A 26,886-nucleotide genomic window follows, 5' to 3' on the forward strand; every position below is an offset into this window, starting at 1 on the left:
TTGGATAAATCTGACGCTGCGCTGCACATCGCCGGCTGTCAGCACAAAGAGAGGAAGACTTACTGTAAAAGCAATTTTTCACTTTACTGATCATCTCCCTGAAAGAGAGAGGAAAATATACCTCCGCCAAGGTTAGAGGTTCAAATCCCTCAGGAGCTGGCCATGCAAAAAAAAGGCAATTTATTCATAGTGTGAGGGAAAATAGCGCAGCAATGTCGCGCTGTCGTGTTAAAAAATGATCCTCTGCTCTGGAATTTCACTTTGCGATCCATTCATCTCTCCGTCCGTCTCTCAGATGTTTATCTGGGTCAGGGCCGCAGTGACAACAATGCAAGGAGAGCATCATCGCTCATTTAACGTGCCGTCCCTGACACTCGCTGTCGATAAGGGAGGGAGAATCAGACCGGCAGTGGTGCAGATGGTTGCTTCCACCGCAGAAGACCAACTGAGGGGAAAACGAAACCCTGTGATTCCTGGTTCATCTGTGATTCTCCTTTTCTGAAGATACTATCTGATGAAGTAACCCTTACTCACACTTGCACCAAGAACTTCACCCCTTATGTTCAAGCTCCACAGTCCACCCAGTAGAGTTTCCACCATCATGAAGGAAGGGACCATTCATGTTCCATCAAGCTTCAAACTCAACCATCATTGTCTTCCTGAAGTCATGGATGTGTTTGGGCAACATTGGTCCAGAGGTCAGGTATGGACCTGACTCAGCCTGCAGCAGAGGAAGGGCCACCCGCCAGTCCTCATCTGCCCATCAGTCTCCTCATGTTCTGTACTCCACATTTAAGATTTTAACACTAATATCAAGCATAAAAGTGTTGGGTTTTAGTGAAAGGATCTGTCTTAAAGTCTTATGGTGAATGTGTGTAACCGAGAAATAAGCACCATATGCTGAGAGGACATGAGGTTTGTCGGTTTGAGAGAAGAAGAAGCAGAGGACAGAGTGAGATGGAGGAAGATGATCCGCTGCCCTGAAGGGAGAAGCCCAAAGAAAAAGGAGAATAGAAGAAGAAGAAGATGCTGAATTCTAGATAAGAACTTGAAAGTGAGCTATTGAAACTAGATTCAAATATATATATATTAGTTAAAATGAGTCTCTGTGTCAAGATGAGAAACAAGACAATAAATACAAAACTATTGTATTTATTGAAATGATATATGATCATTTCATGTTGCACATGTTTAGAGCCCTGCTGATACGCTGGCCCTCTCCCTCGCCGTACATCAGGGCGACATTTCGCTCTCTGGCTTTCTCTCGGTGCACATTAGGGTTTTTCTGCTGCACCTGACAAGCTCCAATTTGTCACTTAATGTGACGCGACAAGCGATATATAATCACAGCACCTCAGGTTTGCGCGAACTTGATCTTAATATCACTCATAAGAGCTTTCATTTCCATATTTATTACCGTCAGAGGCAGGTCCATCCATCACCCGCCCTCGCTGTAAGTGAGCGCTACTGTAAATACACAATTTAGTTGGCTAATTTTGCACATGATGATGAATTTGCTAAATCAGGCAGCTAATGCTGTTGACAAGCTATTTGCATTTGGAAAGTCACACTAAAACCTTGCGGCTCAGCAGCCCAAACCTCTGCGGGGTCCTTGAAGGCCGCTTGAGAAACAGATGTTCTTCCCTTCCTGGACCCTGGAGCAAACACCATAACTTTGAACAGTGGTCCTGAGATAGCCTCTGGGTTTCCTCCAGGTACCTGCCTCGACAGCTCCCCTGCCACACAGCAGCAGAAGAGCTCCCTGACCCCGCGCCACAGGGCCGAGGTCAGCCTGAGAACAAACAGATGCTGTTCCCATCCACCGCCTCTCTGCCGGGGCGGTGAGCACAACTGAGCTCTGAATTGAATATTGACAAATGCTTCCCTTCGACAAACAGCAAACTTCTTCCCTGTTGTGAAGTACAGCAACAAACAATCAACATGATGCCGGCGGCTGGAAGAGACAAATCCCCCCACTTGCGTATTGACAAGGCGAGTATTCAGTGTTGAGAGCCCGGCAGTTTTTATGGAGTATCCAACTGTCTATTTGAATTTCTAACATGACATCATCGTGTGGAGGGGGTGCTAGCATCCTCACTGGAGGCAGGCACCGCTGGGGTCAAGCGTGTTCATGAACCAGTCTACATTAGCTGGGACCCCAGAGGTGGTATTCCTGCCTCTCACCCAATGACTGCTGGGATAGGCTCCAGCACTCCCCGCAACCCTGACCAGGACTAAGCTCACTACAGACCACACTGCGCAACAGCTCAAAATGTAGTGAGCTGTCCTTTGATGTGGTTCCACACTTTTGATATGTTGTATTGCGAGGGTCCTGTTTAAAATGAACAGTCGAGTCATGAACCCATCAGCGAATGAAGGGAGGAGCTAGCTGGTTGCTCTGGCAGAGCACTTTCCTGGACATTCACCGGACCTTTCATGGCCCGAAAAACACAAACCAGGGCTGAAAAACCAGGACAACATTTCATACTGCGACGCCATGGATTCAGTTGTCTTAACTATACATTAAAGCAAAGTGATGTTTGTCACTGCCTCGGCTTTAGGTGCATAATACACGAGGGAAATTGTTCGGGTTGACTTTGCAATACATATATAAATATATATACAATAACGATACAGCGCTCTGGCCTAACACAGATTCCGTCTACAAGCAACTGTAACAAGCAACAGACAACTGATGTTTCCTTCCATGCTTGCTTGACTCGGATCAGACATCAGATCGGCAGTAGTTATTTCTTGCTGCTGCCATTTACGTTTTTTAGCTTTATGGATTCTACTCTTGTCATGTGCCACTTGTTTACATGCTAGTTTTTGTGTCACTGTTTCAGAACACAGCGACAGCGGTCTTAACATTTATTCCCTAGTGTTCATGGAATGTCCTCGTGGTTTGGTCAAGTGGTGTGTTCTTGAAACATTCCTCAATCTCGTTCCGCCCTCGGCGACATTAGCGTTTGGACCCCGACAGCCCACTACAAAGGAACAAAGGTGAGTTTACTGAATAAAAATGTAAATAATCTAGCAGTCTAGACTGACCGTGGGAGTTGCAAATGATGGGCCATGAAATCTTGTTTGGAATACCTGATGTGCTTTGTGCTCCAAAAGCAAGTCAGCAGCAGCAGCCTGCTACAGCAGTGTCCACACTGGAGTGAAGATTTCAAACAAGATAAGCATCTGCTTACCATCTTCAGATGGGTTTATGGAGATGCAGTGAGGTTCTGCTGCTCAGGGAGAGTGGGCCCATCACGCACCTGAAGGATTCCCAGGTATCGGCACCGTAGCTCACAACAAATCACCCAAGGTCACGCACAAGGACTTCATAATGCGATCTTTGATTGAGTGTTCAATGGATCACATGAAAGATTTAGTAGCAACTCGGGTGAAAAGCTAGGAAGGTTTGAATAAATCAACATGGGAGTCTCAATAACGTGGGGTTTCTGCACGTGTATCTGTACGCTGCAGGAATCTGTAAAGTTTTAACAAGAATGCAGCTGATAATTGCGGTTTTAGCAGTTGGCCTGAGGTCAAACCTCCATGGGTGGTTTCAGACCTGCAGATCCAGACAGGTAGAGCTCCACGATGGACGTATCACTGCTCGCATTAGAGCAAAGGTTTGTTAAATCTGCGAAAGAGAAGAAGATTTTTTCAAGTCCCATCGATCCCTGGAGCAGGTTGATGACTCAGACGAGTGAATCAGAAGTAAAGTGGCGAGGTCAAAACCCTGCGTGAGTGAGAATGGCAAAAGTAAAAAGAGGCTGTTTCTCTTCCAAACACCTGAACTTTCTGCATGGAACCCTCTTCCCCGCGACGTGTGACAAAATAATGCCACGCAAGGCCACAAGCCCCGACCGGAACTCACTGACCCTCATTTCAACTGCACCTCACCCAGCTGCTCCATGCCAGAAAGTGGCAGGAGAAGTCCATCAATATCACACCGTGGATGTCAGAAAGGTGCTGCTTTGTCAGAAAGGGAAGTCGTCTTTTGTCTGGCTGCCTTATCTCCTGGACCGATAGCTATCTGTTTTGCACTCAGGGGGTGGAGGGAAGGCGAGGCCATAAATTCTTGATAAAATCTTGGCAGTGAAATTCTGGAAACAAGACAGCATTCTTCGATCTGCATGTGCAAGTGATGAAAGAAGCTCACTGTTCTCACATGATCAGGCAGAACAATTTTAGAATACCATTATGAGGTTTATAGGAAAGATGTTGACGCTGGGGAACAGTAGCTAGCCACACCTTCATTCATCCATGAGCCTCCTTGGTAGGTGTCCACAACATCCTTGCTCCGACTCTGTCTCTCCTCTCCAGAAACCATCTGTCTTTCTGAACTGTGTGTCCAGTAAAGTTCCAGTATCTTCATCTCTGACTCCCAAGAACACTGAACACCAGTATGCTCATCGCTTGCTGCTCTTCCTCTGACATCATCTCCACCCCACCTGCACTCTATTCTTCACCCCCTTCATCTCTGTCCATCACTCTGGATAACCGACTCCAAATACTTGATCTGTTTTCACGACCTCCTCCATACACCTCCATTAGCTCCCACTCTCATCATAAACCACTCTATCATCAGCAAACATCATGGTCCATGGACTCACCTCCCTAACCTCATCTGTCTTCTCCGTGTGAATCCATTATGCCCTGTCTAGTTTGATGCGCCACCGACACATTAACTTGGTTGACTCCATCATGTTTAAAGCATTGAATGACACCGGAGCCGTTCACTCATGAAGGAAACTGTATATTCCACCATCATTTTCTATGGGAAACGCTGTCATTGTTACCACCCAATGATTTGAAAACCGGGTCTGGACAAGGACCCATCGAAGACCATCGGCTGTGTAATGCAAAATAGTAGCTAGTGGTTTCGTCACTCTTCTTAAGAACACGCAGCAATACTTGAAACTTCCGGATGAACAAATTATCCAGAAGGAGAAAGTTGGAGTGGAGAGGGAGAGGATAAACACCCTGTTGTGATCTGGCTGCAGATGAGAGGACGAGCTGCTGATGTATCCCATCAGCGGGAAAACAGCCCGCTGAAAGCTCGGACAGACTTTGTTTCTTATTATCCTCCCTGTTTACTTTTAATCTATTCATCAGTCGCGGCAGGAGCTCGCGATCTCCGCCAAGGCAATATTGCCAAACGGATCTTTTATTTGTATTACTTACATCCCCAATTACAGAGCTGCAAATTTATTTTAAAAGCATGATTCGACACGAAACACTGCAGATTTCCAAATGTAATCTCCGACACGCGGCGCTGAGAGCAGCGGGGCGGCGGAACAAATGTCAAAGAATATGATTTAAGCGTTAGGAGGTTGTTTTTTTTTTAGCTTTTAATTTAAGTTGGTAAAACATTATGACCAGTGAGCGTCTGTCTTAGAAGCAGAAACGGGGGGAGGGGGTCTGATGGAGGCTGCTTCAAAGGTCTGCAGTGGTCAGTACCTCGCACCATAGATTTACCATCGTCCCAATAATGGTCACCCCAAATTCAACCAGTTATTCAATACATGCAAGTATTTCCTTTTGAAGTTATCTTGCATTTGAACCTCTTCTTCTTTGTGGATAAATTCATGTCATTTGAGGCACAGAAAAACGTGCGTCATGAATGTTGACAAAACCTTAAACTAGTGCCTTTGTCTGCGTCTGCTTTGGATTCCAATTTGAAAAGACGGGGTAATACTTCAGAAAAACAACTCATCATCATTGTGTATGAGCATGATTTCAGCCTGTTCATCATCAAAAGTACAGGTTTGTAAAGTATATAAAGTAACTCATGAGCTTGATAGTAATATCTAGTACAGTATGTGTCGCTCAATCTAAATTTACCGAAGACAGTTCCTGACTTTACTCGGCACGGCTGCATCTGTGCGTGTAAAAGTATTTGTCCTCCTTCATCATCATGGTTCTAATATCATTTCATTGCTCTGTGATTGCTAAAATATTATTTCACGTTGAACCCAAGGATGTATAAAACTTACATGTACCGTGGCCTACAATATTATTTTTTTTTGGATCCGCGGCGGCCTTTTATGTGGCGTCTCTAAAATCAAGCTCAGCGCCATCTGTGTCAAAGGAAATGCAAGGAACAGAATATAAAGTCATCAGGTAGCTTCATGAACTTGAAGCCAGCAGGATCATTAAACCAAAGCCTGTTAAATGCTTGGACACTGACAGCACCCGCCTCCCTCATTGAGTATATTGCTCCCCGCTAAAAATGCTAATTGTGTGCGCTGGAGCATCAGAACTCCATTAATGAGAAGTGGAGATTGGATACTTGGTGAGCTGCGGTTCCTGGTTAAGCCTTCTTCAACAGACTACGCTGCTGTCAATATCCTCATAGCAGCCTCTCACACCTGACCCCATTTGTAGCATTGGAAACTCTTCTCTTAAATTCCACTTTTAAATAGTTGCTTTCCCCACAAACTGTCATTCTTCGGTTGTCAGTCACACCACGTTCTACGCTGTTTGTAACCTCTATAAAGGATTTGTTCGCTGGAGGGGCGTGTCAATGTGGGGATGTGTGTGAATGAGCAACTCATCCTCATTCCCAAGGCGTCAAATTGCAACTATCTTAAAGTGACATTTGCGTCCAATGTTGACGCTGAAGTCAGTCTTCCATGTTGCATGTTGATGCATGGGTGTTTCACTGGGGTGAAAATCTTCCTCTCCCATGTCATGTTGCGACCGGGGGGGTTGGGACGCAGGTGGGGAAGATGAGGAGAACTTCTTTTTACTGTCTCCTTCAATGTGACCAAGAATATATAGAAAAATACTCCCTCCGACTGACGGTGCCATAGAAGTCACCACCACTGGGACTCACAGGTGCTTTATATACCAAGTGACATGTCATAGTACTGTATACAGAGCGAAAGAAGTTGCATCCAATGGGAAACCCAGTCGCAGTGTTGAAGATGAAGGAAAGGAAGACAACCTGAGAGAGTTGACGGTGGAGGAGGCCTGAAGTTGCTGGAGTTTGTTGTCGAGGGTGATAGACCAACGCAACATACATGTTTGACTAGGATGCCTGAGGGCCACTGACGTGACAAAAGTTATTTTCTTGTTCGGAGACATGTTATGAACAGTGGCTACTGCAATGCCATAACTTGTCTTCCTGAAATGACAAAAGTTTGGGCTCGAACTGAAACTCCACCTCGCTGGATCAGAGAGAAATGAGTCGGAAAAAGCCGAGCCGTAAATCAGCCGGACTGATGATGCGTCCGCTCCTTCACGCTAACACAATATCCTTCACTCTTGCTGACCTTTCCAAAATGAAGTTGAGTACGAGCAAAACATCAGGATAGATGACACACTTTTTCATTCCATTCCAGTCAGTGCGCGACAACTCAGCGCTTTGCGGTAAGTGGCAATGTGGCTAATGTCAGTTATCATCTCCAAGTATTTTGTACATTTCAGTGAAGACTGAGCTCAGAGCGGCTGTGATCTATGAGGACTCATTAGGGGGCGACGGCTGGGATCTGTTTTCTTCTTCCTTCTGTTCATTCCTCCTAAAACTGAGTGTCTCCTGGAATTAAATATTAATGGCTTTTTTTTATCAGTCGTTTTTCTTCCTTTAGAGATCATTACCCTCATTTGTACGACTCTTGTTTTTCATCAGGGCTACAAGTTTTTCCGCTACACCTGAAGAGCAAACAGCTTCCGATCAATACGCCGCTCGATAATGGAGTGTGTGTTGTGTGTGTGTGGGTGTGTGTGTGTCACTCACCCACGATGTCGAACCACCTCTGCCGCTGCGTCTCGGTCATGATGATGCCCACCATGTAAGTAATAGGCTCGGTTTCCATGACGGCGAAGGTGAAGTGGGCCTCGTCGAAGGTGATTGGCTCCTCGGAGGGTGGAGGGCGGGCGATCCACTCGATGTCCAGCCGGGCCGTGGACGACTTTGGAGGGCTACCTTGATCGATGGCCTTGACCTGAAGGACAAAACATCAACGTTAAAAAGAGTTGTCAGTCGTGTTCTGACAAAGAGAAGGGACATGTCACCATAGAACAAATGACTTTTTAGGTCCTAAAAACCCTTTGCATGAACTAGCTAATGTGAGCGATGACAGGATCCAGTCCGGGAATTAAGCGCGAGGAGAAGTGACGGGACAGTGTTCGAACAGATCCCTACCGTGAGGATGCTGTAGTTCCCCGGGAAGAAGTCGCCGCGTGACGTCACCACGCCGGTCACCGGGTCAACTTCAAACACGCCGTCTTGGTCTTGGTGCATCATATAGGTCACCGCGGCGTTGGATCCCTCGTCCGCATCTCCAGCGATCATCCTGCAGACCTCCAGCTTGCCCTCCTGGAGGCTTGGTGCCAGCAACTGAACGTGGAAGCGTTTGTCTGTGAACTTGGGTCGGTTGTCATTTTGGTCCAGGACTTTGATCACCACTGTGGCGGTGGAGCGCAGCGCTGGAGACCCGTTGTCGGTCACGATCACCTGAAATGAACAGTTCTTGAATATGAGTTATCTAGATAATGTAAGTCATTACTCTTTCTAAAATGTTTTTATTCATTTATTTTACTTTTATTAATTGAGTTGTGTTTTCTTTAAGAGGATATATTCAGAAATGAGCCAAAAATAAATAATAATAAATAAATAAACAGATAAAATAGTTTATCATTTATCTCTAGTTTTGGTTATGTTCAAGGGTATTTTAGGAATAAAACAAAATTATAATATTTCCAACAACAATAAATTATGTTATGCCTTTTAGATTCTTGAAGAATAAAATAAAATACTTGTTCAAATCATATTTTAATTCTATTTCAAACCATTTATTGTATGAAAAGAGGAGTATTTATCTACTACGTTCAAATTGTTCACTCAAGCTTCACGCCCCCAGTTCTTCTTCACATGTTGCTACAACACTACAATGCCACCTACAGGCCTGGCATGTGCACTACCGGATGCTTTCTTTCTTCACAAAGACAGTCTCACCTCGACGCTGTGCTCGGGTTTCTCCTCTCGATCCAGCGCAGAGACGGTGCTGATGACACCTACACACAAACACAAAGAGTCAGGGCAGTGTTAGTGGGTGTGTAGTCCGTGTGTTGAACTCCACAGTGCGTAACAGCCCTGAGAAAGTGAGAGTGCTAATGACCCTATTAACCAGGGAGGCGTGAGCGTGTGGTTCAAGTGTGTGGCTCCGCGAGTGAGGAGTGCGAGAGCGGCTCACACCTGAGCGTGGTGTCAGAGAGTTTGTTATTGTAGCTGTTTAGCGGTGCCAGAGCAGAGGTGACTGCACCTACACAAACACAGAGCGGACGCATCGGCTAGTAATCTCACTTTCTCTCAGGCTGCGTGGAAGTCGCCCTGCTGCTTCCCAAACTACCGTCCCGGCGTGTTGCTAAAGAACGTATGAGCGAGAAACCATGGAAACACGGCAGATTGATTACTATTTAATCAACTGAAGAACACGGAGTCCATTCCAGGGACCGATGTGGGGAGCTGTGATGAAATGGAGGCTGAATCATAAGCAGAAACTCACCACACGGCTAAAAGCCAATAGAAAAGTTGTGAAGCAGAGAAGCTAATTCGGCAAAGCTAACAGTTTGATTTTGTATTTTTATCAATGCATCTTAACATATATGTATCAATTTGGATTTCAGTTTTTTTGTGTCTTGCTTTTTTTATCTTTATCACACAGTTTGTGTTGTATTGATCAGGCAAAACTTGGCATTTACTGTGCTCCAGGGATGTGCTGATGAAGCTTCATGAAGCCTCACAGCTCGGTAGGTGGTTTCAAAAGTGAGATTTCACAAAACCGCTTGTTCAAAGATTATAGAGCAGACAGCGCCATCTTGTGGGCTATAAAGCTGAGGCTTCTTGAAGCTTCATCAGCCCATCTGCACATTTGAAACATTTCCTTTTCTGCTACCATTTCCTTTTCAGGGTGATCACCCTGCCAGCTGGGGTCGGATGTGAGGGACACCCTGGACAGCCCATCACAGGACAGGCAAAGACAAGCCCTCAAATCTACCTTCTATCTTCTATTTGTGGTCTGTGAGAATAAACTTGAAACCACATTTTAGTGCCAAAAAGAACATCATCGCTTTATGACTAGCCGATAAATATCAGTGTAGTGGATAAAAGGATCTTAAAGACTGGAGTCTAGGAGATCACATTGTCCAAAGAAGCGCAGCGTTGGATATTTTATGTTTCTGATACAACACTTAACCTTTCTGCATGACTCCTGCGGCTGCCTATTGTTGCCGGGGCAGAGCTGATTTCAGCAAATTCTGACCTTTTTACGGTGATAAATGAAGTGAAGCGGCGATTAGCTCTAACAGGGACGGCGGTGTGTGTCAGCGGCTAATGACGCTGGCAGCATAATAACAGGTGGGGAGTGTGTCGGTCGAGAGTGACGAGGGGGGAGTGCGTATTGAGGAAACACCATGGTCAAGTGTCTTAACAACTACCACCAAATGACAGTGTTGCAGGGGGAAATTGTCGCGGGAGCTAAATGGGTGTTGCATTGGTGGACAGTGGGCCAGACGGGGGAGGGAGGAGGTGGTTCAGAAGTGGAGGAGGGAAGGTTTTCAACAGAAATATACAGCAGCTGGGACAGTAAGTTCAACTCTGCTCATCTGAAAACCTACAATTTGCTGTGCAAAGGAATAAATCAACCTGCTGCTCTTCGTGGCTCAGTAGAGAGACATGATCTCGCCATGGATCACATCACTCCCTCTTCTGTCCCAGTCTGGGACTTGTTTTTTTTTTTCTTTTCTTCATCCTTTCTGCATCTTTATTGTAACCCACAGAAGAAACTGAATGGCACTACATCATGCCCAAGTGAATGTTGAATGTTGACAACTCTGGAGCATTGATCTCTGTCTCAGTCTCAGAAGCGTGTTCACTTTTTTTCTGTTTACTTTTACTATATTTTATTGGCATTTTTCTTGCATTTTTGGCCACAAAATGCCAGTGTAATACTCTCCACAATATCATGAGACAAAACCCCAAAAAACAAGAAAAAAAAAGATGCATTGAGGATACAAATATCAAGTAGGACCTAGTTCAAAAAACCTAGTTGAAAATGTGTTCACCCACATAACATGAGAGAAGTGCAGCCAAAAATAACATTTCTACCAAAATACCCATAATAAATAAATGTTGAGGGGCAGCTGAAGAGAGGTTTGACATGCGACTTGTTGTCTGTATCCACATGAGTGGCGTAATTCAGAAGTAAATGGAAATACATCTGTCACAATTTCCACTTTTATGTTATGTTTGTATGTTTATTTTTCCTTACCTATTCCAGCATTTATTTCCAAATTGTGGCCTTCCTGTCATTCCATACTATCATATGTCATTCCACCATAATCGAGTGTCAGCATAAAACAACTTCAGCGATTATTCCTCTCTTAAAAAAAATTGCTAATGATGCTAACAGCTCACTTCTCCTAGGGTTTTTTGGCTAACCGTTGCAAAGGAAACATATTCATAAATTGTGACATCTAAATGCAAAAACATGCGCTTGATGTCAGTGACTAGTCGTAAAGACTGAGAGTCGGGAGCACAGAGAAAAAGTGCTCAGTCTAATGATGTACAGTTTTCTGGCGTCTCAAACCTGTGGGGACCAAATCAGGAGGAAAGTTAGCCCATTAGGATTTCGCTGAGTCGGTGGACAGAATTTAAATGGACAGGTCGGCCGATGTTTTCGCAAATCGCTTTTTGGATGAATTCATAATCATGACACTCTCAGCTGAAGATGAATCTATGGTCCAGCCCTTCGATTCCAAAGTGTATTCACTATTGACCCCTGACTGGTTTCAACTGAATTGATCACAATCCATCGATTCAGCCGATAAGTTGCAAGTCCCTTGACTTGTTGCTGGAACTTGTCATCTGAGGAAAGATGGCGGAGGAAGCTCATCACTGAAGAAACATAGCAATTTGAACCAGGACTAGTGAGGGTCTCCCTACAGTCACACGACCTCAGGCACCAGGAGGATGAAATTCCCAGCCAAAAGCGAAACCCTAATTCCATGCAAGCCCTCAAACCACAGAGAAGAAAGTCTTTCCTGGACCATAAACTGTCTTCCACGCCCTGCCTAATAACTGCCCGAGGTCTCTTTGAGGTCCTCCGCTCTCCAGGGACAAAGGTGGACACAGCTGGGAGCCTCCAGCAAGCAGCAATCGAGCTAGCTCAAGCAGCTTCTCACAGGTTTGAACTCCTCACACAATCCTGTCCCTCGGGTCCACTTGACCGGCGGGACAAGGGTGTGTCCACCTGGGTGTGCCACACTTGTGGCACGGCACCATCGGTGACAGCCTAAGAGTCGGGGATCTCGAAGGTGGGGGGTCGGGAGTGAAGCCCCTGCTGAGACTTGTTTCCCTCCGTCCAACAGCAGTGTAAACAAGCCCCACTGGGATGCTTCATTATGGCAGGTGGGGCACATTAGCACAGACATGTGAACCAGCGCTGCACTCCTCACCTGCTTTCACTCAAAATCCGGGGCCAGCTTGTTTGCCTCGTTCCAACCGGCTGCACTTCTCCCCGGTGAGTGTTTGTTTTCTGCGCCGTCTCCCCTTCCCTCTGCAGCGTAGCTTAAACTGTGAGTAAACACGCGGCAACTGACGCGTCTGGGTTCCGTCGCTAACTTATAATGGATGCAAGACGCGGATCCAAAAAAGGGGGATGCCCCCTTCGCTCTTGAGGAAGCTGGGATTAGGAATGCAGAGGAGCTGTCCAGACAACACGAGGGGGGGGGTGAAAACAAGTCCCTCGAAAGAGCCATAAACGGCCCCATTCCTCAGTAATTGTGCCGGCAAATTGTTTAGATTCTCATTTAACAATCCGACCCCCTGGTGACCCCCCATGGTGCTTGTTTATATGTTGACAAGCTCAGAGAGCGATTTACAACGAACAGTTTAAGAAGATGAGTATAAAAGGGAATCCAATTGAGGGGGGACCCAATCGGAGTTGCTGCAGTTCCAACATCTCCGAACCTATCTGCTCCCACTTTATAGCCCCCTATTGTCATGTGCTTATAAGAGATAGCATGCAGGGTGAAGAGGTCCAGACTTCTCATTCTGGCTCTTATTTTGAAGGTTCCGTTTCCCCTCAGTGCATGTGATAGAGATGAGGGTGAGGCTTATTTTGGCAGGATTTCTGCAGCTCAACTCATCTTCTGATCAGCAAGGAAGAGAAGGCCGACAGTACCGTCCAGGCCATCTAATCACATGACCAAGGTCAGCCATCTTTGATTCAGTTCACCTGAATCTGAATCTGTTTTTCCCTAGTTCCAGCTGGCACTTTGTATTTTCTTTGTTCTGTTTTTTTTATTGGCCGGTTTTTAATGTTACCAAAGTTTGTTGCAGGGGAGTTAAAGTTCATGATTTTGCGATGGTGGAAATAGCAGAATGGAGGTGCCCGTTCACAGTCCGCTGACTCTCATCCGTTGGTTTAGGACTGTTAGAAGACAGACAGGAGGAGCCACCGTGTTAATTCGGTGAAGATAGAGCTGAGCCGAAAGCCGAAGCGCGGCGTCTCCTCTCACACCTGTGGCCACTGGGATCAAGATTCAACCGCATCAGTTTCATGACGTCAGAGCTCTGCAGTTCTGTGAACCTGGCTGCATTCCGGACCTGCCCTGCCTTGTCCGCAATCCATCCGCAGACATGGATCATAAAAGTCACCCAACATCACGTTTTGGTTGTTTCAGCGCTCCTGCCTTCTCCACACAAGCGTGCTCGGGCAACCTGCGGGAATCAATTACAGGTGAAATAAAAGATGTGACAGGATTTCTGTCCTTGGGTTTTTGTGTGGCTCACGGAACTCTGTACACTCCGTAGGGCTTCTGATTCAAGGCGGATAAAACGCGCTGAATGAAATTGCCGATTGAGTGCGGAGAAGAAAAGGAACTTGTGTTTAAATGTGAGTCATTTTCCTCCTGTTCGGGCTTGATATGCGTCGACACGCAGAACACCGTGTTTGTCCAACATGCTTGGATCATTTCGGGGGATGACTCAAATCTGCAAGGATTTGCTCAGTTGATAAGAGACTTTCAGCGCTTACGCCAAGTGAAGGATGAGGCTTTTAAATGTTTCGCACAAATGGACTTCTGTCCCGGCGTCTGTTCAGCCTCAGGTCCGAAACTGCAGTTGGGCCTCTGCACAGTGATAATGAAGGGTCCTGGAGGAGGGCAAGTGACGGGAAGCAGACGCCGAAACTGAAAGCAATGGAAGATAAAGAACATCCTCCTCTGGTCTAATTTGACCGGAAATGTCAGAACCTTTTAACAGACGTGCACAGATGAGCTCCTCACCCTGAGATCATGATCTCACGCAGGCCAGTGTTTAACAGCAGTTTAAATGTTCTCCCTGTTTGGAACCAACCATTGTAGCCATCGCAATAATTTAATAGACAGAAACATTATTAGTTTTAGATCTTATTTTGAAGTATATATATATATATATATATATATATATATATATATATATATATATATATATATATATAGATAGATAGATAGATAGATAGATAGATAGATATATTCATATATTTGGTTTTTATTTTTGTCATTTTTTTTAGAAATAACAAATATAGAAATAATTTGAAACCAGAAATAACAAATCTATATAATAACATACCATTTGCATTAGTGCTTTTTTATTATCCTGTTTCTGTTTATGATTATTAATTTTTCTTAACAAAATAAAGTAACAACAATTTTCTGAGGCTATTTTTTCCTCATTTTTGTGTTTCCTTTTTTTTCCCATCATATCCAGATTTTTTCTTTTTAATTTAAGATGAAATGTGTCTTTTGTCTTGTAGATTTTTTTTCATTATTTTAATAAATCCAAAATAAATAAACAATAAATTAAATTACTTGACATCACAGGGACCAAATCAGAGTGTGAGGTAATGGCTTTACGTTCAACAAGTTAGAACCAAACCATTTAAACCCAATAGGACGTCAATGTGGAGGCAATATTCTCCTTTAAATGAAGAAATATACACAACTCAGGCAGGGAATATGGCAAGAGGTTGCTCATCAACTATCTGGACATTGAAATCTTTGACATAAAGACAAGATCAAAGTGGTTCTGGATGGACGTCTGGGTCCCTCTGTTCAAGCAGCGTGTGTGTTTCCTGACTAACAAACCAGTTCTCTCAACAGATCTGACATCTTTGTTCTTCAAACAAACTTCATGCTTATCAACCTTGATCTGTTGTGCAACCCCGGCGTCATGAAAACTCCAGATCGATTGCTGCAAGTATCGTGCTGAGCCTCAACTTCACGGACTCTTTTGTGAGTCAAATGTCCAGGTGGAGGGTGACACTTTCCAGCTGTGACCACACTGACGCTCCTCTATTGCCACAGCTCAGCCTCTTCCTGCTAATCCTCCGGTGCACTGGCCTCGGGGTGTGGACAAACACCCCAGCTATGTGGAGATTAGAAGAGGACAGGACTTGTAGCGGCTTGCAGAGTCATTTCGCTGCACATCAAAGTCTTCACCAGCCATCCAGCCGCAACTGTCAAAGTGTAACACACGGGCTACCTGAAGGCGTTTAGGGGTTTCTGGTGTGTGCGGCGAACAATCATAAACCATTTCACAGCACAGATGAGTGAGTTTGTGAGCGACCAGCGACGATTCCTTTCTAATTCTACAAAGTTGTAAGTTCTGCGCCTGACACGCCCGCCCGCTCTTGTTTCCTACACCTCCTCCGAGAGTCATGACGCCATCAGGGTTTCACAGACGCGGCCGTATTCACCGGCATCAGGATGTAAACGTGGACATGATGGCACGTACGGCAGCATGGGAGACCTCACCATCAAAATGTAAATCAAGCTCCAGGGATCATGGAGCCGTTTCCAGCTTTATGACTGAACGCCTCATAAAATGACACAATTCAAAGTGATTCAATTAGATCCTGCGCCCGCGAGGTCCTGCCGAGTGACACCCGCGCACGTGTCGCCCGCTGGATGAAACAATTACATGTTTTAAAGGGAGGATAAATCATGAAACGTCTCAGGGGGTCACAGAGGTGAAGGTCACAATATTGGATTTTGAATGAGATTGCAAAGTGGCCAGTCAGGAAGAGAGCTAGTACAAATGCATCTCAATTCTGTCCTATAATACCCCACTACAGATTTGTGCCGCCAAACCTCAAGTTATTGAGGTGCACTTTATCAAGTAGCTGGGTTTTGGGGTCATGGATCCCAATGAGGTAGTGGATGCCTTAAGAACATGTTGGAGAGATGTACCTGTTTTGGTGTCGATGCTGAAGAACGTCCGGTGGGATGGAAGGATCTGGAACGTGAGCTTGTTCTCCGATATCGTGTCCAAGTCTGTGGCGGACACTTTGACGACGGACTTGACCTGGGGCACGTTCTCGGGCACCGATGCAAAGTAAATGGGCTGGGAAAGTTCTGGGGGGTTGTCGTTGACGTCCAGGACTTCCAGGAACACGTGCGTCCAGGAGACCAGAGGCTCGGTTCCCAGGTCGGTGACGTAGACCGACAGCCAGTAGTGAGGCTCGGTCTCACGATCCAACGCCTCCTGAGTTCGAATCACACCTGTGAGAAATGACTTTGATCAGTGGCACATACCTGACGGAGATGCGAGCGAGTCATCAATCACGTCGCTTTAATCATGTTAAGGTTTAATATCTGGAACCGCCCTGCAGGATGCAGCACCGTCTGATTCTAATCCAGCGTAAGGTGCATTCATAAGAAGCTGGACGGATTCCCAGAGTGCAATGCCAACACCTCAGCACTCAGTGAACATCCTGCCATTCCCAGAGTGCACTTTTTGACACACAGCTTGTCTGTCTTGTGGCGAAGATGAAACAGCAGCAGATATATTTCAACACAGTTCTAGTGTGACAGCAAACTCTCGGCGCCCTGATTTTATCAGAGGCTTAAGTGCAGCGGCGGGCGGATGGAATGTTTGATGATTTGTGGGGCGGTTATATGGATCCTCAGCTCAAATTCTATATCTATAGATGGAAAATAGACTTGACCATCTTTTGAACCCCAAAGGAAGTATCATGTTGAACAGCACTTTGTGTGTCATGTCATGCTTGACAGTGAAGATACATGTGTTGAAGACAAAACATGAAATTGCGAGTCACTCTGCCTTCTGACCAGATATCAGCAAAAGTGTGTCAGTGTTTGATGGGCAACTTCACTGTGTACTGAACACTGAATAATGCTAGTAAAAATGGCCCTAAGGGGGACTGTTCTTGGGGTGCAGCTCAAATATTTTAGGTACATCAGAGAACCTGCTTTTTGCGTCTCAAAGATGAAATTCCTGACAGGATGTAAGGATGATCCCAAGGCATGTTTAAGTGCACTTGATAAGGGTGACCCCAAGATTGACTGGGGGAGGGGAGTCTTTCATGCAGAAACAAAGAAGCCTCTTCATTTTTTTCTCACTCATAACTTCTAACTTGATTTGTGGCTAAAAGTGAAAGGCAGATTTATTGTTCAAGATATCGCAGTCGACCTTCAGAAATGCCCATTAATCACTTGAAACAAGGGTTGCAGTTACCTGTCTCCTCGTCGATGGTGAACACACCCAAGCCAGATCCTTGGTGAATGTGGTACCTCACGACTCCATCCCTGCCCAGGTCCTTGTCTGAGGCGGTTAAAGTGACCACCGAAGTTCCCACCGCGGCATCTTCCATCACCCCGGCTTCAAACACGAACTCGGAGAAGACGGGCCGGTGAAGGTTCTCGTTGACGTCGAGGACTTCGATTTCCACAAAGCAGGAGGAGGACAAAGATCGAGGTAGTCCATGGTCTACAGCTCGGACCGTAAGGTTGTAAGACACTCGTCTCTCAAAGTCCAACTCCTTCTCCAGTGTCAAAGCACCAGTAGATGAGTCCAAGTGAAAGATACCACCCTCTGTGTTTTTCAGGTTGTAGGTGACAAGGCCACCACTGCCGAGGTCCTGGTCAATACTTTCCACCCACAGGAGTAAAGTGCCGACTGGCACGTCCTCCAGAACTTTAATTTTGTAATTGTTCGGCACAAACTTTGGTGGGTTGTCGTTAATGTCTTGCAAAACCACCACTAGCTCGAGTGTTGAGAAGCGCCGAGGGCTTTGATGGGACTTTTCTTTGGCTTCAATCAAGAGGTCGTGTCGGGGCAAGGTTTCACGGTCCAAGCGCCCGGTCACCACGACCTCCCCAGTCACCTCGTCGACTCTGAACAAGTCGGTCGACGTCACAAGCTTGTACTGAAACGTCCCACTCGCGTCTGCGTCCGCATCGATGGCACGGGCCGTGAAAATGACGGCGTCCACCTCAGTGTTCTCTGGGATGCGAACGACATGCCTTGGCTGGTCAAACTTCGGGGGATTATCGTTGACATCGATCACGTTCACAGCCAGGAAGACCCATGCGGCTCTCTGTGGTGAGCCCAAGTCGTAGACGGTGATGTTTAAAATGTAAAACTCCTTAAACTCTCGGTCTAGAGGACAGACTAACTGAAGGAGGCCTGAAAAGGTGTCGATGGTGAAACAGCCGTCCTCATTCCCACTTGAAATGGCGTAGACATGCAAGCTATTGAATCCCGTGTCCTCGTCTGTCGTCTTTATCGAGACTATTCTGCTTCCGAGAGGATGATCCTCTGGAATGTCGACGGAACTCGGCGTGCTTCGCTCAAATTTCGGGGCGTGTCTGTTTGTGATGTGAACGTCAGAGAAAGTGTCTTCATCACCAGAGTTTAATGCAGGTTTGATCGACTCAATCAACTTGTCGGTCAGCTGCTTGTAGATGCCGGTTTCGTGACAGCGATGGGTGGCATCGTCTCCTTTGTTGACTACGGTGATCCTGACGATGGACGCTTCTGAACGATGCTTGCCGTCACTGGCTACGACTCTCAGGGTGAATGAGCCTGCTCCTTTAGGGATGGGCTGCTTGAGAGTGACACTTCCCGACACAGAGTCAATGGTAAAGAGCTGGCGCTCATTCCCAGACTCGATGATATACCTGAGCTGCTGCAGCTCGTCTAAATCGATGGCAGAGACCTCGACAACAGTGTGGCCCGCCGGTGTGTCGGCCGGCACCGTGGCGTTGCAGTCCACTTTCTCAAAAAGGGGGAAATTATCATTGATATTGTTGAGCGTGATCGTCACGAGGCTCTCGCTGACACGACTGAAAGGTGCTCCACTATCAGACGCCCAGATTCTCAGGTGGTACCTCCGCTTCATCAGCTCGTAGTCCATGTGTTCGGAGGTAGAGATTACGCCGCTGAATGGGTCGATTGTGAAAGGTAGAGGCGCTGAGTCTGCAATAGCGTATGTCACAAAGCCGTTTTTTCCTTTATCTCTGTCGGTTGCAATCACTTTCAGAACACTGCTGCCCACCGGGGAGTTCTCATCCAGCGAGGCCTCGTAGGAGTTGCGAGCAAACTGTGGGCTATTGTCGTTTTCATCCTTAATCTCCACCACAACATGGGTTTCCGCTTCCCCGTGATTGGCCACGACATCAAACTCATATCGGGTCTTGCTCTCGTAGTCAAATTTCCCCGTGGTGACGAGAATCCCAGTCCTGGGACTGATAATGAATTTAGCACTGTCGGGGTTCTTTTTCAGACTGAAGGTAACGTTGTGCTGGGAGGACGAGACCGACACCTTCAGAACGTGGGTTCCAACGGGGGAATACTCGCTCAGAGTGGCAATATAGGTATCCTCCAGAAATGACAAAGGAATGTAATCGTGGGCAGGAACATGGACCCGTGACACTGGAGAGAGCAAACTCGGGAAACTCCTGTCTTTTGCTTGTAGAGACAGATTCAGTCCGAAGGGAGTTTGAGGCCAGATAATCCTCTTTGTGGAGACCACTTGGAAGTCACTACCTCGCAGGCCTAAAGGGATTATCTCAAAACACTTGTGGGGATCCCCTCCAACAATATGAAGGGATTCCACCGGCTTAACTTTTGCCTCCACGTGGACATCGATAGTTATTTTTCCGTCTGCTGAAATTGTTGGTTTTGAGGCTGCTGTGATGACGGGAACCCCTGAGGATGTTTTCTGCACTTTCACCGTGACCTTTGCAACGTTGCCGAATTTCTGAAGTCCGGATATTTTCTTGGTTCTGTCCTCTGCTAAAACGGTGAGGTCGTATCGTCCCGTCCGCGTGTGATTAAGCTTCTTGTAGAGGCTGACGGTGCCCGTGAAGGGGTCCACGACGAAAGGGTGGCCTCCGCGTGTGAACGAGTAATAAAACTTGGCGTTGCTGCCCACGTCGGCGTCTGTGGCGCTGACAGTGACTACACTTGACTGAAGTGGAGCGTCTTCCCGGACCACCACGTTGTAGGAGGCAGGATAGAACAGTGGTTTAAGATCATTCATGTCAAGCACCTGAACAAACACTTTGGTCTTTGTCTGGAAGTCAAAAGTGCTTTCTGTCGCCTCCACTGTTAAAGTGTACGAGTCTCTGACTTCCCTGTTGAGGAGAGCGGAGTCGCTGCTTCGTGTTTTTATCCTCAAGAAGTTGAAATTACCTACTTTCACTGACTCGGCCTGAAAAATGCCGTCGTCGTCGCCCGACACGATTTTGTATTCGACGTCCCAGAGAACATCTGCGATCTGAATGCCCATCTTCTTGGTTGTCTCCACGTAGGTCCGCGGTGCTGAGTTCTCGTTGATGGTGGTGTTGTACAGGTGGTGCGTGAATGCCAGCGGCGAGCTGGCCTTTCCGTTCTCTCCACTTCCTGGACATCTGGTAGCACAGAGAAGGAGAGCTGCCAATGCGAGGATGATCGATCGAGAAGCTGCCATCTTTGGTAGCAACATTCGGACCCTAAGAAGAGAAAGGAACAGATTAGCGGCGCTTTCATGCCCAATTAAACGCGTTAGCATTTACGACTGACACTAATGCCAGTTAATTAATGAACCTATCACAGTGTTTACTCAGCAGGCGACACAGCGTTTCATTAGATTAGCGCTATGCTAATGCAACACGCTCTCCCTGCTCATTGGCCAGCGTGACCTTTCCGCTGGCTTCACTCCTCTATCGCGGTTATGTAAGTGGTATAATTACATGAAGCGCACGCTCCATAAAGACCAGTTAATGCACACGGTGACCTGACACGGAAGCTTCAGCCTGTGGCGAGGTATCTGACTCCTGCCGCAACTTGCTGGGATCCCAGAAAGAGCGACACATTGTTTCAGGAGCTGCCTCGAAGCAGGCCGGTGTCAGCGCCCACAATCTCCCCTCTGATGTAGTCACACACTTCCATGGCAGAGGGTTGAGAATTCACAGGTGCTTCAGGCTGGATCAAAGCTGCGTGTGGGTTTTGTCAGTACAGAAGATGCCCCCGGAGCGAGAAAGCAAATTGCTGCTTGACACTCATCGGTGAGCTTTTGCCTTCCCATCGATGTTGTGAAGTGAAGTATGAAGTTTAATCTCTCCGCCGTTCGACTGATCAGACGGTGTAGCGCTAATTCATTAATTCATCTCTGAGGTGGAAGCTGTGATGTGGCGTTTCTTCATGCGAGTTACTCTTTCATAATTCTCCCGGCCTCATAAAATGGTTGTGTTTCAACCTGTTTTGTATAAGCTACGTGTTTCAATGTTGAATCATAACTTTAGATTTTCAGGGAAGTGGAAACTTAATAACAGACAAAGAGACACTGAGAAGAACAAGAACTGGTCCAACTCTGTCTCTCCTCTCCACGTGTCCAAACCATCTCTCTTTTCTAACTCTGTCTCCAAACGTCTCCTGATCTTGTCCTTCATCTTCATCTCTGACTCTTCTCTCTCTGACTCCTGAGCTTGTAAACATCATGGCAGTGGCCTCTAATGTCCTGTGAAGCTGCTGCTCTGACGTCACAGTCGTCTCCATCCTGCTGCGCTCTCTCCTTCACCTTCCTCCACCTTTGTAATCTTTATAATGTTCAATTCAAAGTGTTACTTTTGGATCGGATTTGTTTCGAGCGAAACAAATATTAAATTATGGAATAAATAAATATTTGGATCGTTTTTTTATCACTTTATTTTGGATCTGATCTTTCATCCATGTTTTTTGTCTTTCAACTATGATGTTTGAAGTATCAGTCGAAGTTTGGAGGTAAGAACAGATGGTTTGGACACATGGAGGCAGAGCTGGGCTGAAGGATGCTGGGGATGAAGCAGAGGATGACCACCACAATGAAGGTAGACATGAAGGTCAGACTACTACCTAGCTTTCTCCCTCAATATCAATATGTTTTCGTACTCATGACTGTGCTCATTTTAGCTGTCGCTCAATTTTGTCTGACTTGAATACTTGCTTCTACTATATTACTATAGTACTACTGTGCCATTATCATCATCCCTTTTTCCAACCCACGTACCAAGGCTTTTATTTTGTATCATTGCTACAGACTCAGGATCCTGTCCTATTCAAGGTCACTGAAGTGACCTTTGTTGTTGAGCTCTTCCTGTCAGAACCGTTATTGTTGTGACTCTGTTTGCAATTGGCCTCATTTTATTTCATTCCTTCCCTACTTCCGTCCAGATTCTCCGTCTGCTCCTTGACAACCAGGGACAACAGCCAATGACATGCTTTCATGTAAAACCACGGACGGCTCCCAGTGAGCTCATGAAAGCACATCAAACAGGTAAATATCAGGTAGATTCCACTTGAGATTTCTTATCGTGAAGCACAAACATCAACTGGTATCTTAACTGTGTCCTTAAAGGTAAGTCGGCGCTCGATGACTCATCCTGCGATGCGAAAGCACTTTTCCAATAAGATCAAAAGCTGTCCGAGATAAACCCGAGAATTTGCTGCCGCGTAATGAACAAGCTCTTGAATTATTCATGGGACGGTTCATATTTACTTTGTTTTGATGACTTTTGATCTGTTTTTAATGACACTACTGATGTTCGCGCTGCCCAGCAAGTTCCATCAATAGAGAATGATCTTTTAATCCCCTTTAATGAAGTTACAGAAGCGAGACCAAACGGAGAATATTGGTTGACACAACCTGAAACAACCTGGCTTTGAACTTCATCCATATCTTATCTGTTGTTATTCATACTTCAATATCGCGGATAAGGTGGCATCATTGATGCTATCGAGCGCCCCTTATGCTTCAGCATTCCCCTGCAGCGCCGTCCTCATTCCTCCTTGATGCAGGTTAATGGAATATTTTTTTTTAGAAAAGTGCTGGCAGGACAGCAGCTCTGCTCCTGTGTTGACTTGGTGCACGTGAAGTGAAACATGGCCAAGTCCGCCCTACTGCTGTGTCCTCAGAACAATGTGCTCAGAGGAGGAGGCTTCAAAAACAAGTCGTGACAGAGGTGACGACATTTTGAGTTTAAAACAGGCGTCTGCTGTTGTGCTTCTGTTTAACTGAATGAGATATGTGTTGCAGGACTTTTGGAGGAGGAGGGTCGTTGATGGTGTCGGGACGATGATGTCACCACCAGCAGTCAGGATGTAACTTTTTTCAAACTTTTTAATGAACTCCAATTGAAGGATTCAATGGCATTGTCTACCACGTGACTTGCCCAGCATGTCTGTTCATCGTCCGCATGGCGACTGGCTGAAATCTACCGTGTTGTTGTCAGACCAGGAAGTAGCCCAGATTCATCCCATAAGGGTTTAAAGCATGTTCATTGGTGCACTTTTTTGCTATAAATTGATAAATATATCTTCTGTTGTGTGTAATTGTCTACTAGGAAGGTGATTCTATTTTATGTGTGATGGCGGATGAAAGCAATAACCAGTGCATGCCAGCCAATCAGGATGCGTTCGCTGTCAGACCAGGAAGTAAAACATACGATACCCGCGTGTGCTAGGAGGTGCCATCATAATCTCAAGTGTGTTATACTCATTAAAAAGGTTCAGAAAATCCGATCGCAACTGCGAGACATGACGTCGAGTCACTGCAATGGGTGCGAGGAGAATCCTATTTGCTCTTCAATAAATGTCGGAAAGCATTGCGACTTTTGATCAGCCATTTTGTGATCTGTCATGGTGAAGAACGACTTGAACCTCCCTATGTATCTGCACTCCTGCCCCAAATAATGAGCCGTTTCCCTGACCAGAAGAGTAAAAGTGGCTGGACTCATTTGGCGGGAGCCTCAGAGTAGACTCTATTGAGAAGGTATTTTTTTGTCTCCCCAACAGAGCGGGAGGAGGTTCCCTGGAGGTGGAGGTCCGGATCTCTTAATTCCCAGTGCTGCCCCCTCCACTGGAACATGGCTATGAGAAGACTTTGTAAGGACGTCTTGTGACTCCAGACTTGTCCAACAAGTTCATCAAAGGTAGCTCAAGGTTACATGTCGCCCACTCTCCCTCAACTTTTCAGCAGTTTGTCCTGCCCAATCTTTGGGCGGATCAGGTGAGGAAGAGTCAAGTTATGCATGGGAACACTGGCTGCATGAGAAGGAGGTTAAGTGTAAACCTTAAGGACAGAAAAATCCATGTGCAATTAATATGCCCAGAAGATGCGTCGTCACGGCTCACATTTCACGGCCAAAACTGACAGCTGAGAGAACTGGAGGGCTGAACGCTTTGCCCTTCACTGCCTATCTGACAAGCCATCCACAGCTAAAGGCAAGCCGCACCAAACACTCCGCAGGCACATCTGCGGCTCCACAAAGGAAATATCTGTTTCCATATTTTCAGACTTCCGTGAGTGTAATTGAACAGATCGAAATTGTTTGATTGAATTATCCCCCGGAGTCAGAGCCAAAGCCACCTTTCATAGGGGTTTATGAAAAGGGCCCTCGGAGGACGGAGACTATCGAGCGAGCGCTCAGGGACTGGCGCTGGAGGTTTCACTGAAGGGTGACAGGTATGTGGGGTCTTATCTTCCCTCAGCTCACTTGGTGACAGGTAATCTGATTATCACCGTCAGGGTCACTGTTTGGGTTTTGGAGGAGATTTAAGGCACCTTCTAATCGTCCCACATTCGCTGTCTCTGCCCCGACAATGAGGGCGGATATAAATAGGTTTCTACCAGTGAAGGAGACATTTCTTTGGACATTCGTGAAATCATATACTCCTTTTGTGAAACTTTCAAAATTTCAGTTTGACCTGTGTGTTAGCATCATAGCTCGTATGTTCAGCTCATACTCCCTCATCCCAACAATTGGCAGGTCTGGACGGAAAACATTAAGATACAGACACGGCCTTGTCTCCAGTGCCGGAGCCAGAACATTTGGTCTGAGGAAGTGACCTTCATCGATCACCCTGAGGGCAGCTTAGTTAGGAGATGTGCCGGAGGCAGATCTGCACTGGAGGAGAGGTTTATAGGTGTCATTATCATAGTGGTGTCGATTGGCTCCGACTGGTTCCTGCACTTTCAATACCAACAGCCCACGGAAAGTTGAATGGGCCTTGACTGGCTGAATGGGGTGGGGAAACCTTTTGGCTGCTCCTGTATTGCAAGTTAGACAGTCGTCGACAAGAAGCTGACTAAATTCACACGTGCATCAAGCCCCTCACCCAAGCTCAGCTGCAACCTTTCAAACACAAAGAATCATTCAGACAGTATCACAACCTGCATCCAATTGTTAACTTGTCCAGTTAACTAGTTCGAGGAAACTACCCCTTAAGGTGGAACCTTGTTTCTCAGAAGACGCTTCTAAACCCACAGATGGTTTTAACAGATGAAATAGTGGGAGCCCAAAACATACAACCCTGTTAATCTCGCCTGTGAAAAACCACCTCTGTGACACTGAACGGGTGTGGAGGAGGCCGTCCATGACTGACACTAGAGGGAGGAAGTGAATGTGAGGACAGTGGAGAACCAATCCAGAAAGCCTCAAACGGCAGTGGAGCATCAGCCAAAGAAAACCAGCTGCCCCTTTTTCCTCCACAGTTGCTTGTGACCGATATTTTGGGATGTTATTTTGGGATATTTGGGATTATTATTGTAACTGTTGTTGGGTTTGTTTGGATTTACAGACATCCCCATTCATTTATATTACTTCCAGTCACACGACTGACTGTGGTTTAAACTGAGGACAAATAGTAAGATTCTTCCAAAAAAAGGGCTTCTGAATGGGCACTTCTCCTAAGCAGGGAAATGGACCACTGGAGGTCTGTCTGAGTCTGTGCCTGCCCATCTGTAATGAATATTTTTATCGCAGATATCAGCAGCAGGATCAGTCATTATCGATCAGATGAGGAGAGAGAACCTACAGTCGAATCTGGCGAGTACAAATCACCATCACCTACCACATGAATCTACCATATTAGTTTGGATTATCAGTACAACCCAAGCAGCTATGGGTTGTGGGTTCTGGGTGAAAGGAGTCTGACTCCCACAGAGGTCTAAAGGCTCCTGATGTGAGCTCAGAAGGGACGCCGCAGTGGGGTTGTCACTGGTCTGCCACCTGTGAACCTTCACACATATCTCTCCCCGAAACACACCTCCACGTCACTGTGGGTTCCGAGTGCCGACCTGCTGCCACACGTCGAGTCCAAGCTTCCCAGATCGTATTTCAGCATCACCCCTATGGCTCAGCGCAGCACAGACAGAACGGTACCTGCAGCTCCATTCTCATACCTCACTCCAAAGGACGGCGGCTCCGGGGAGCGCAGCATTCTCAGAATTTCCCAACATGATTCAGGACAGATTTTTTTTTTATCCTTTATGTTTGCACGTTGAGACACATAGTAATTGCAGCTTCTCCACGGGGCATTTTGGATCGGATTTTGATTGCCCAACACCAGCACATGAATCGAAGCCTACACCAACATGTGTGTCTCTCTAAGATCCCATTACTGCCCTCATGAGACAGTAAAGATGTCCTCTGTGATGTGGAAATACATAGGAGGGTGACCCTTGATCTTGGCATGTATTTTGATATAAACATTCTTCTTCCAGTTGCAACACAGAAAAGTGGAGTCACAGCCACAACAAGACGCTAGCAGTGTAGCTTTATACCACCCAGGTT

At 46.2% G+C, this 26,886-nt stretch overlaps 1 protein-coding gene across 2 annotated transcripts in view; it reads right to left on the reverse strand.

Moving 5' to 3' along the window:
- Window positions 1–26,886, reverse strand: part of fat2 (FAT atypical cadherin 2) — a 97,491-nt gene that overhangs the window by 63,109 nt on the left and 7,496 nt on the right. For both annotated transcript variants that reach the window (XM_053878436.1, XM_053878437.1), the window contains exons 2-6: window positions 17,528–20,787; window positions 16,240–16,551; window positions 8,963–9,021; window positions 8,150–8,461; window positions 7,742–7,949 (exon numbers count right to left, since the gene is read on the reverse strand). In XM_053878436.1, coding sequence (XP_053734411.1) covers window positions 7,742–7,949; window positions 8,150–8,461; window positions 8,963–9,021; window positions 16,240–16,551; window positions 17,528–20,780 — 4,144 coding nt within the window. In that variant the 5' untranslated portion in view covers window positions 20,781–20,787. The remainder of the gene's footprint in view (window positions 1–7,741; window positions 7,950–8,149; window positions 8,462–8,962; window positions 9,022–16,239; window positions 16,552–17,527; window positions 20,788–26,886) is intronic.

The sequence above is a fragment of the Synchiropus splendidus genome, chromosome 11, assembly GCF_027744825.2.
Source record: "Synchiropus splendidus isolate RoL2022-P1 chromosome 11, RoL_Sspl_1.0, whole genome shotgun sequence".
NCBI lineage: Eukaryota > Metazoa > Chordata > Actinopteri > Syngnathiformes > Callionymidae > Synchiropus > Synchiropus splendidus.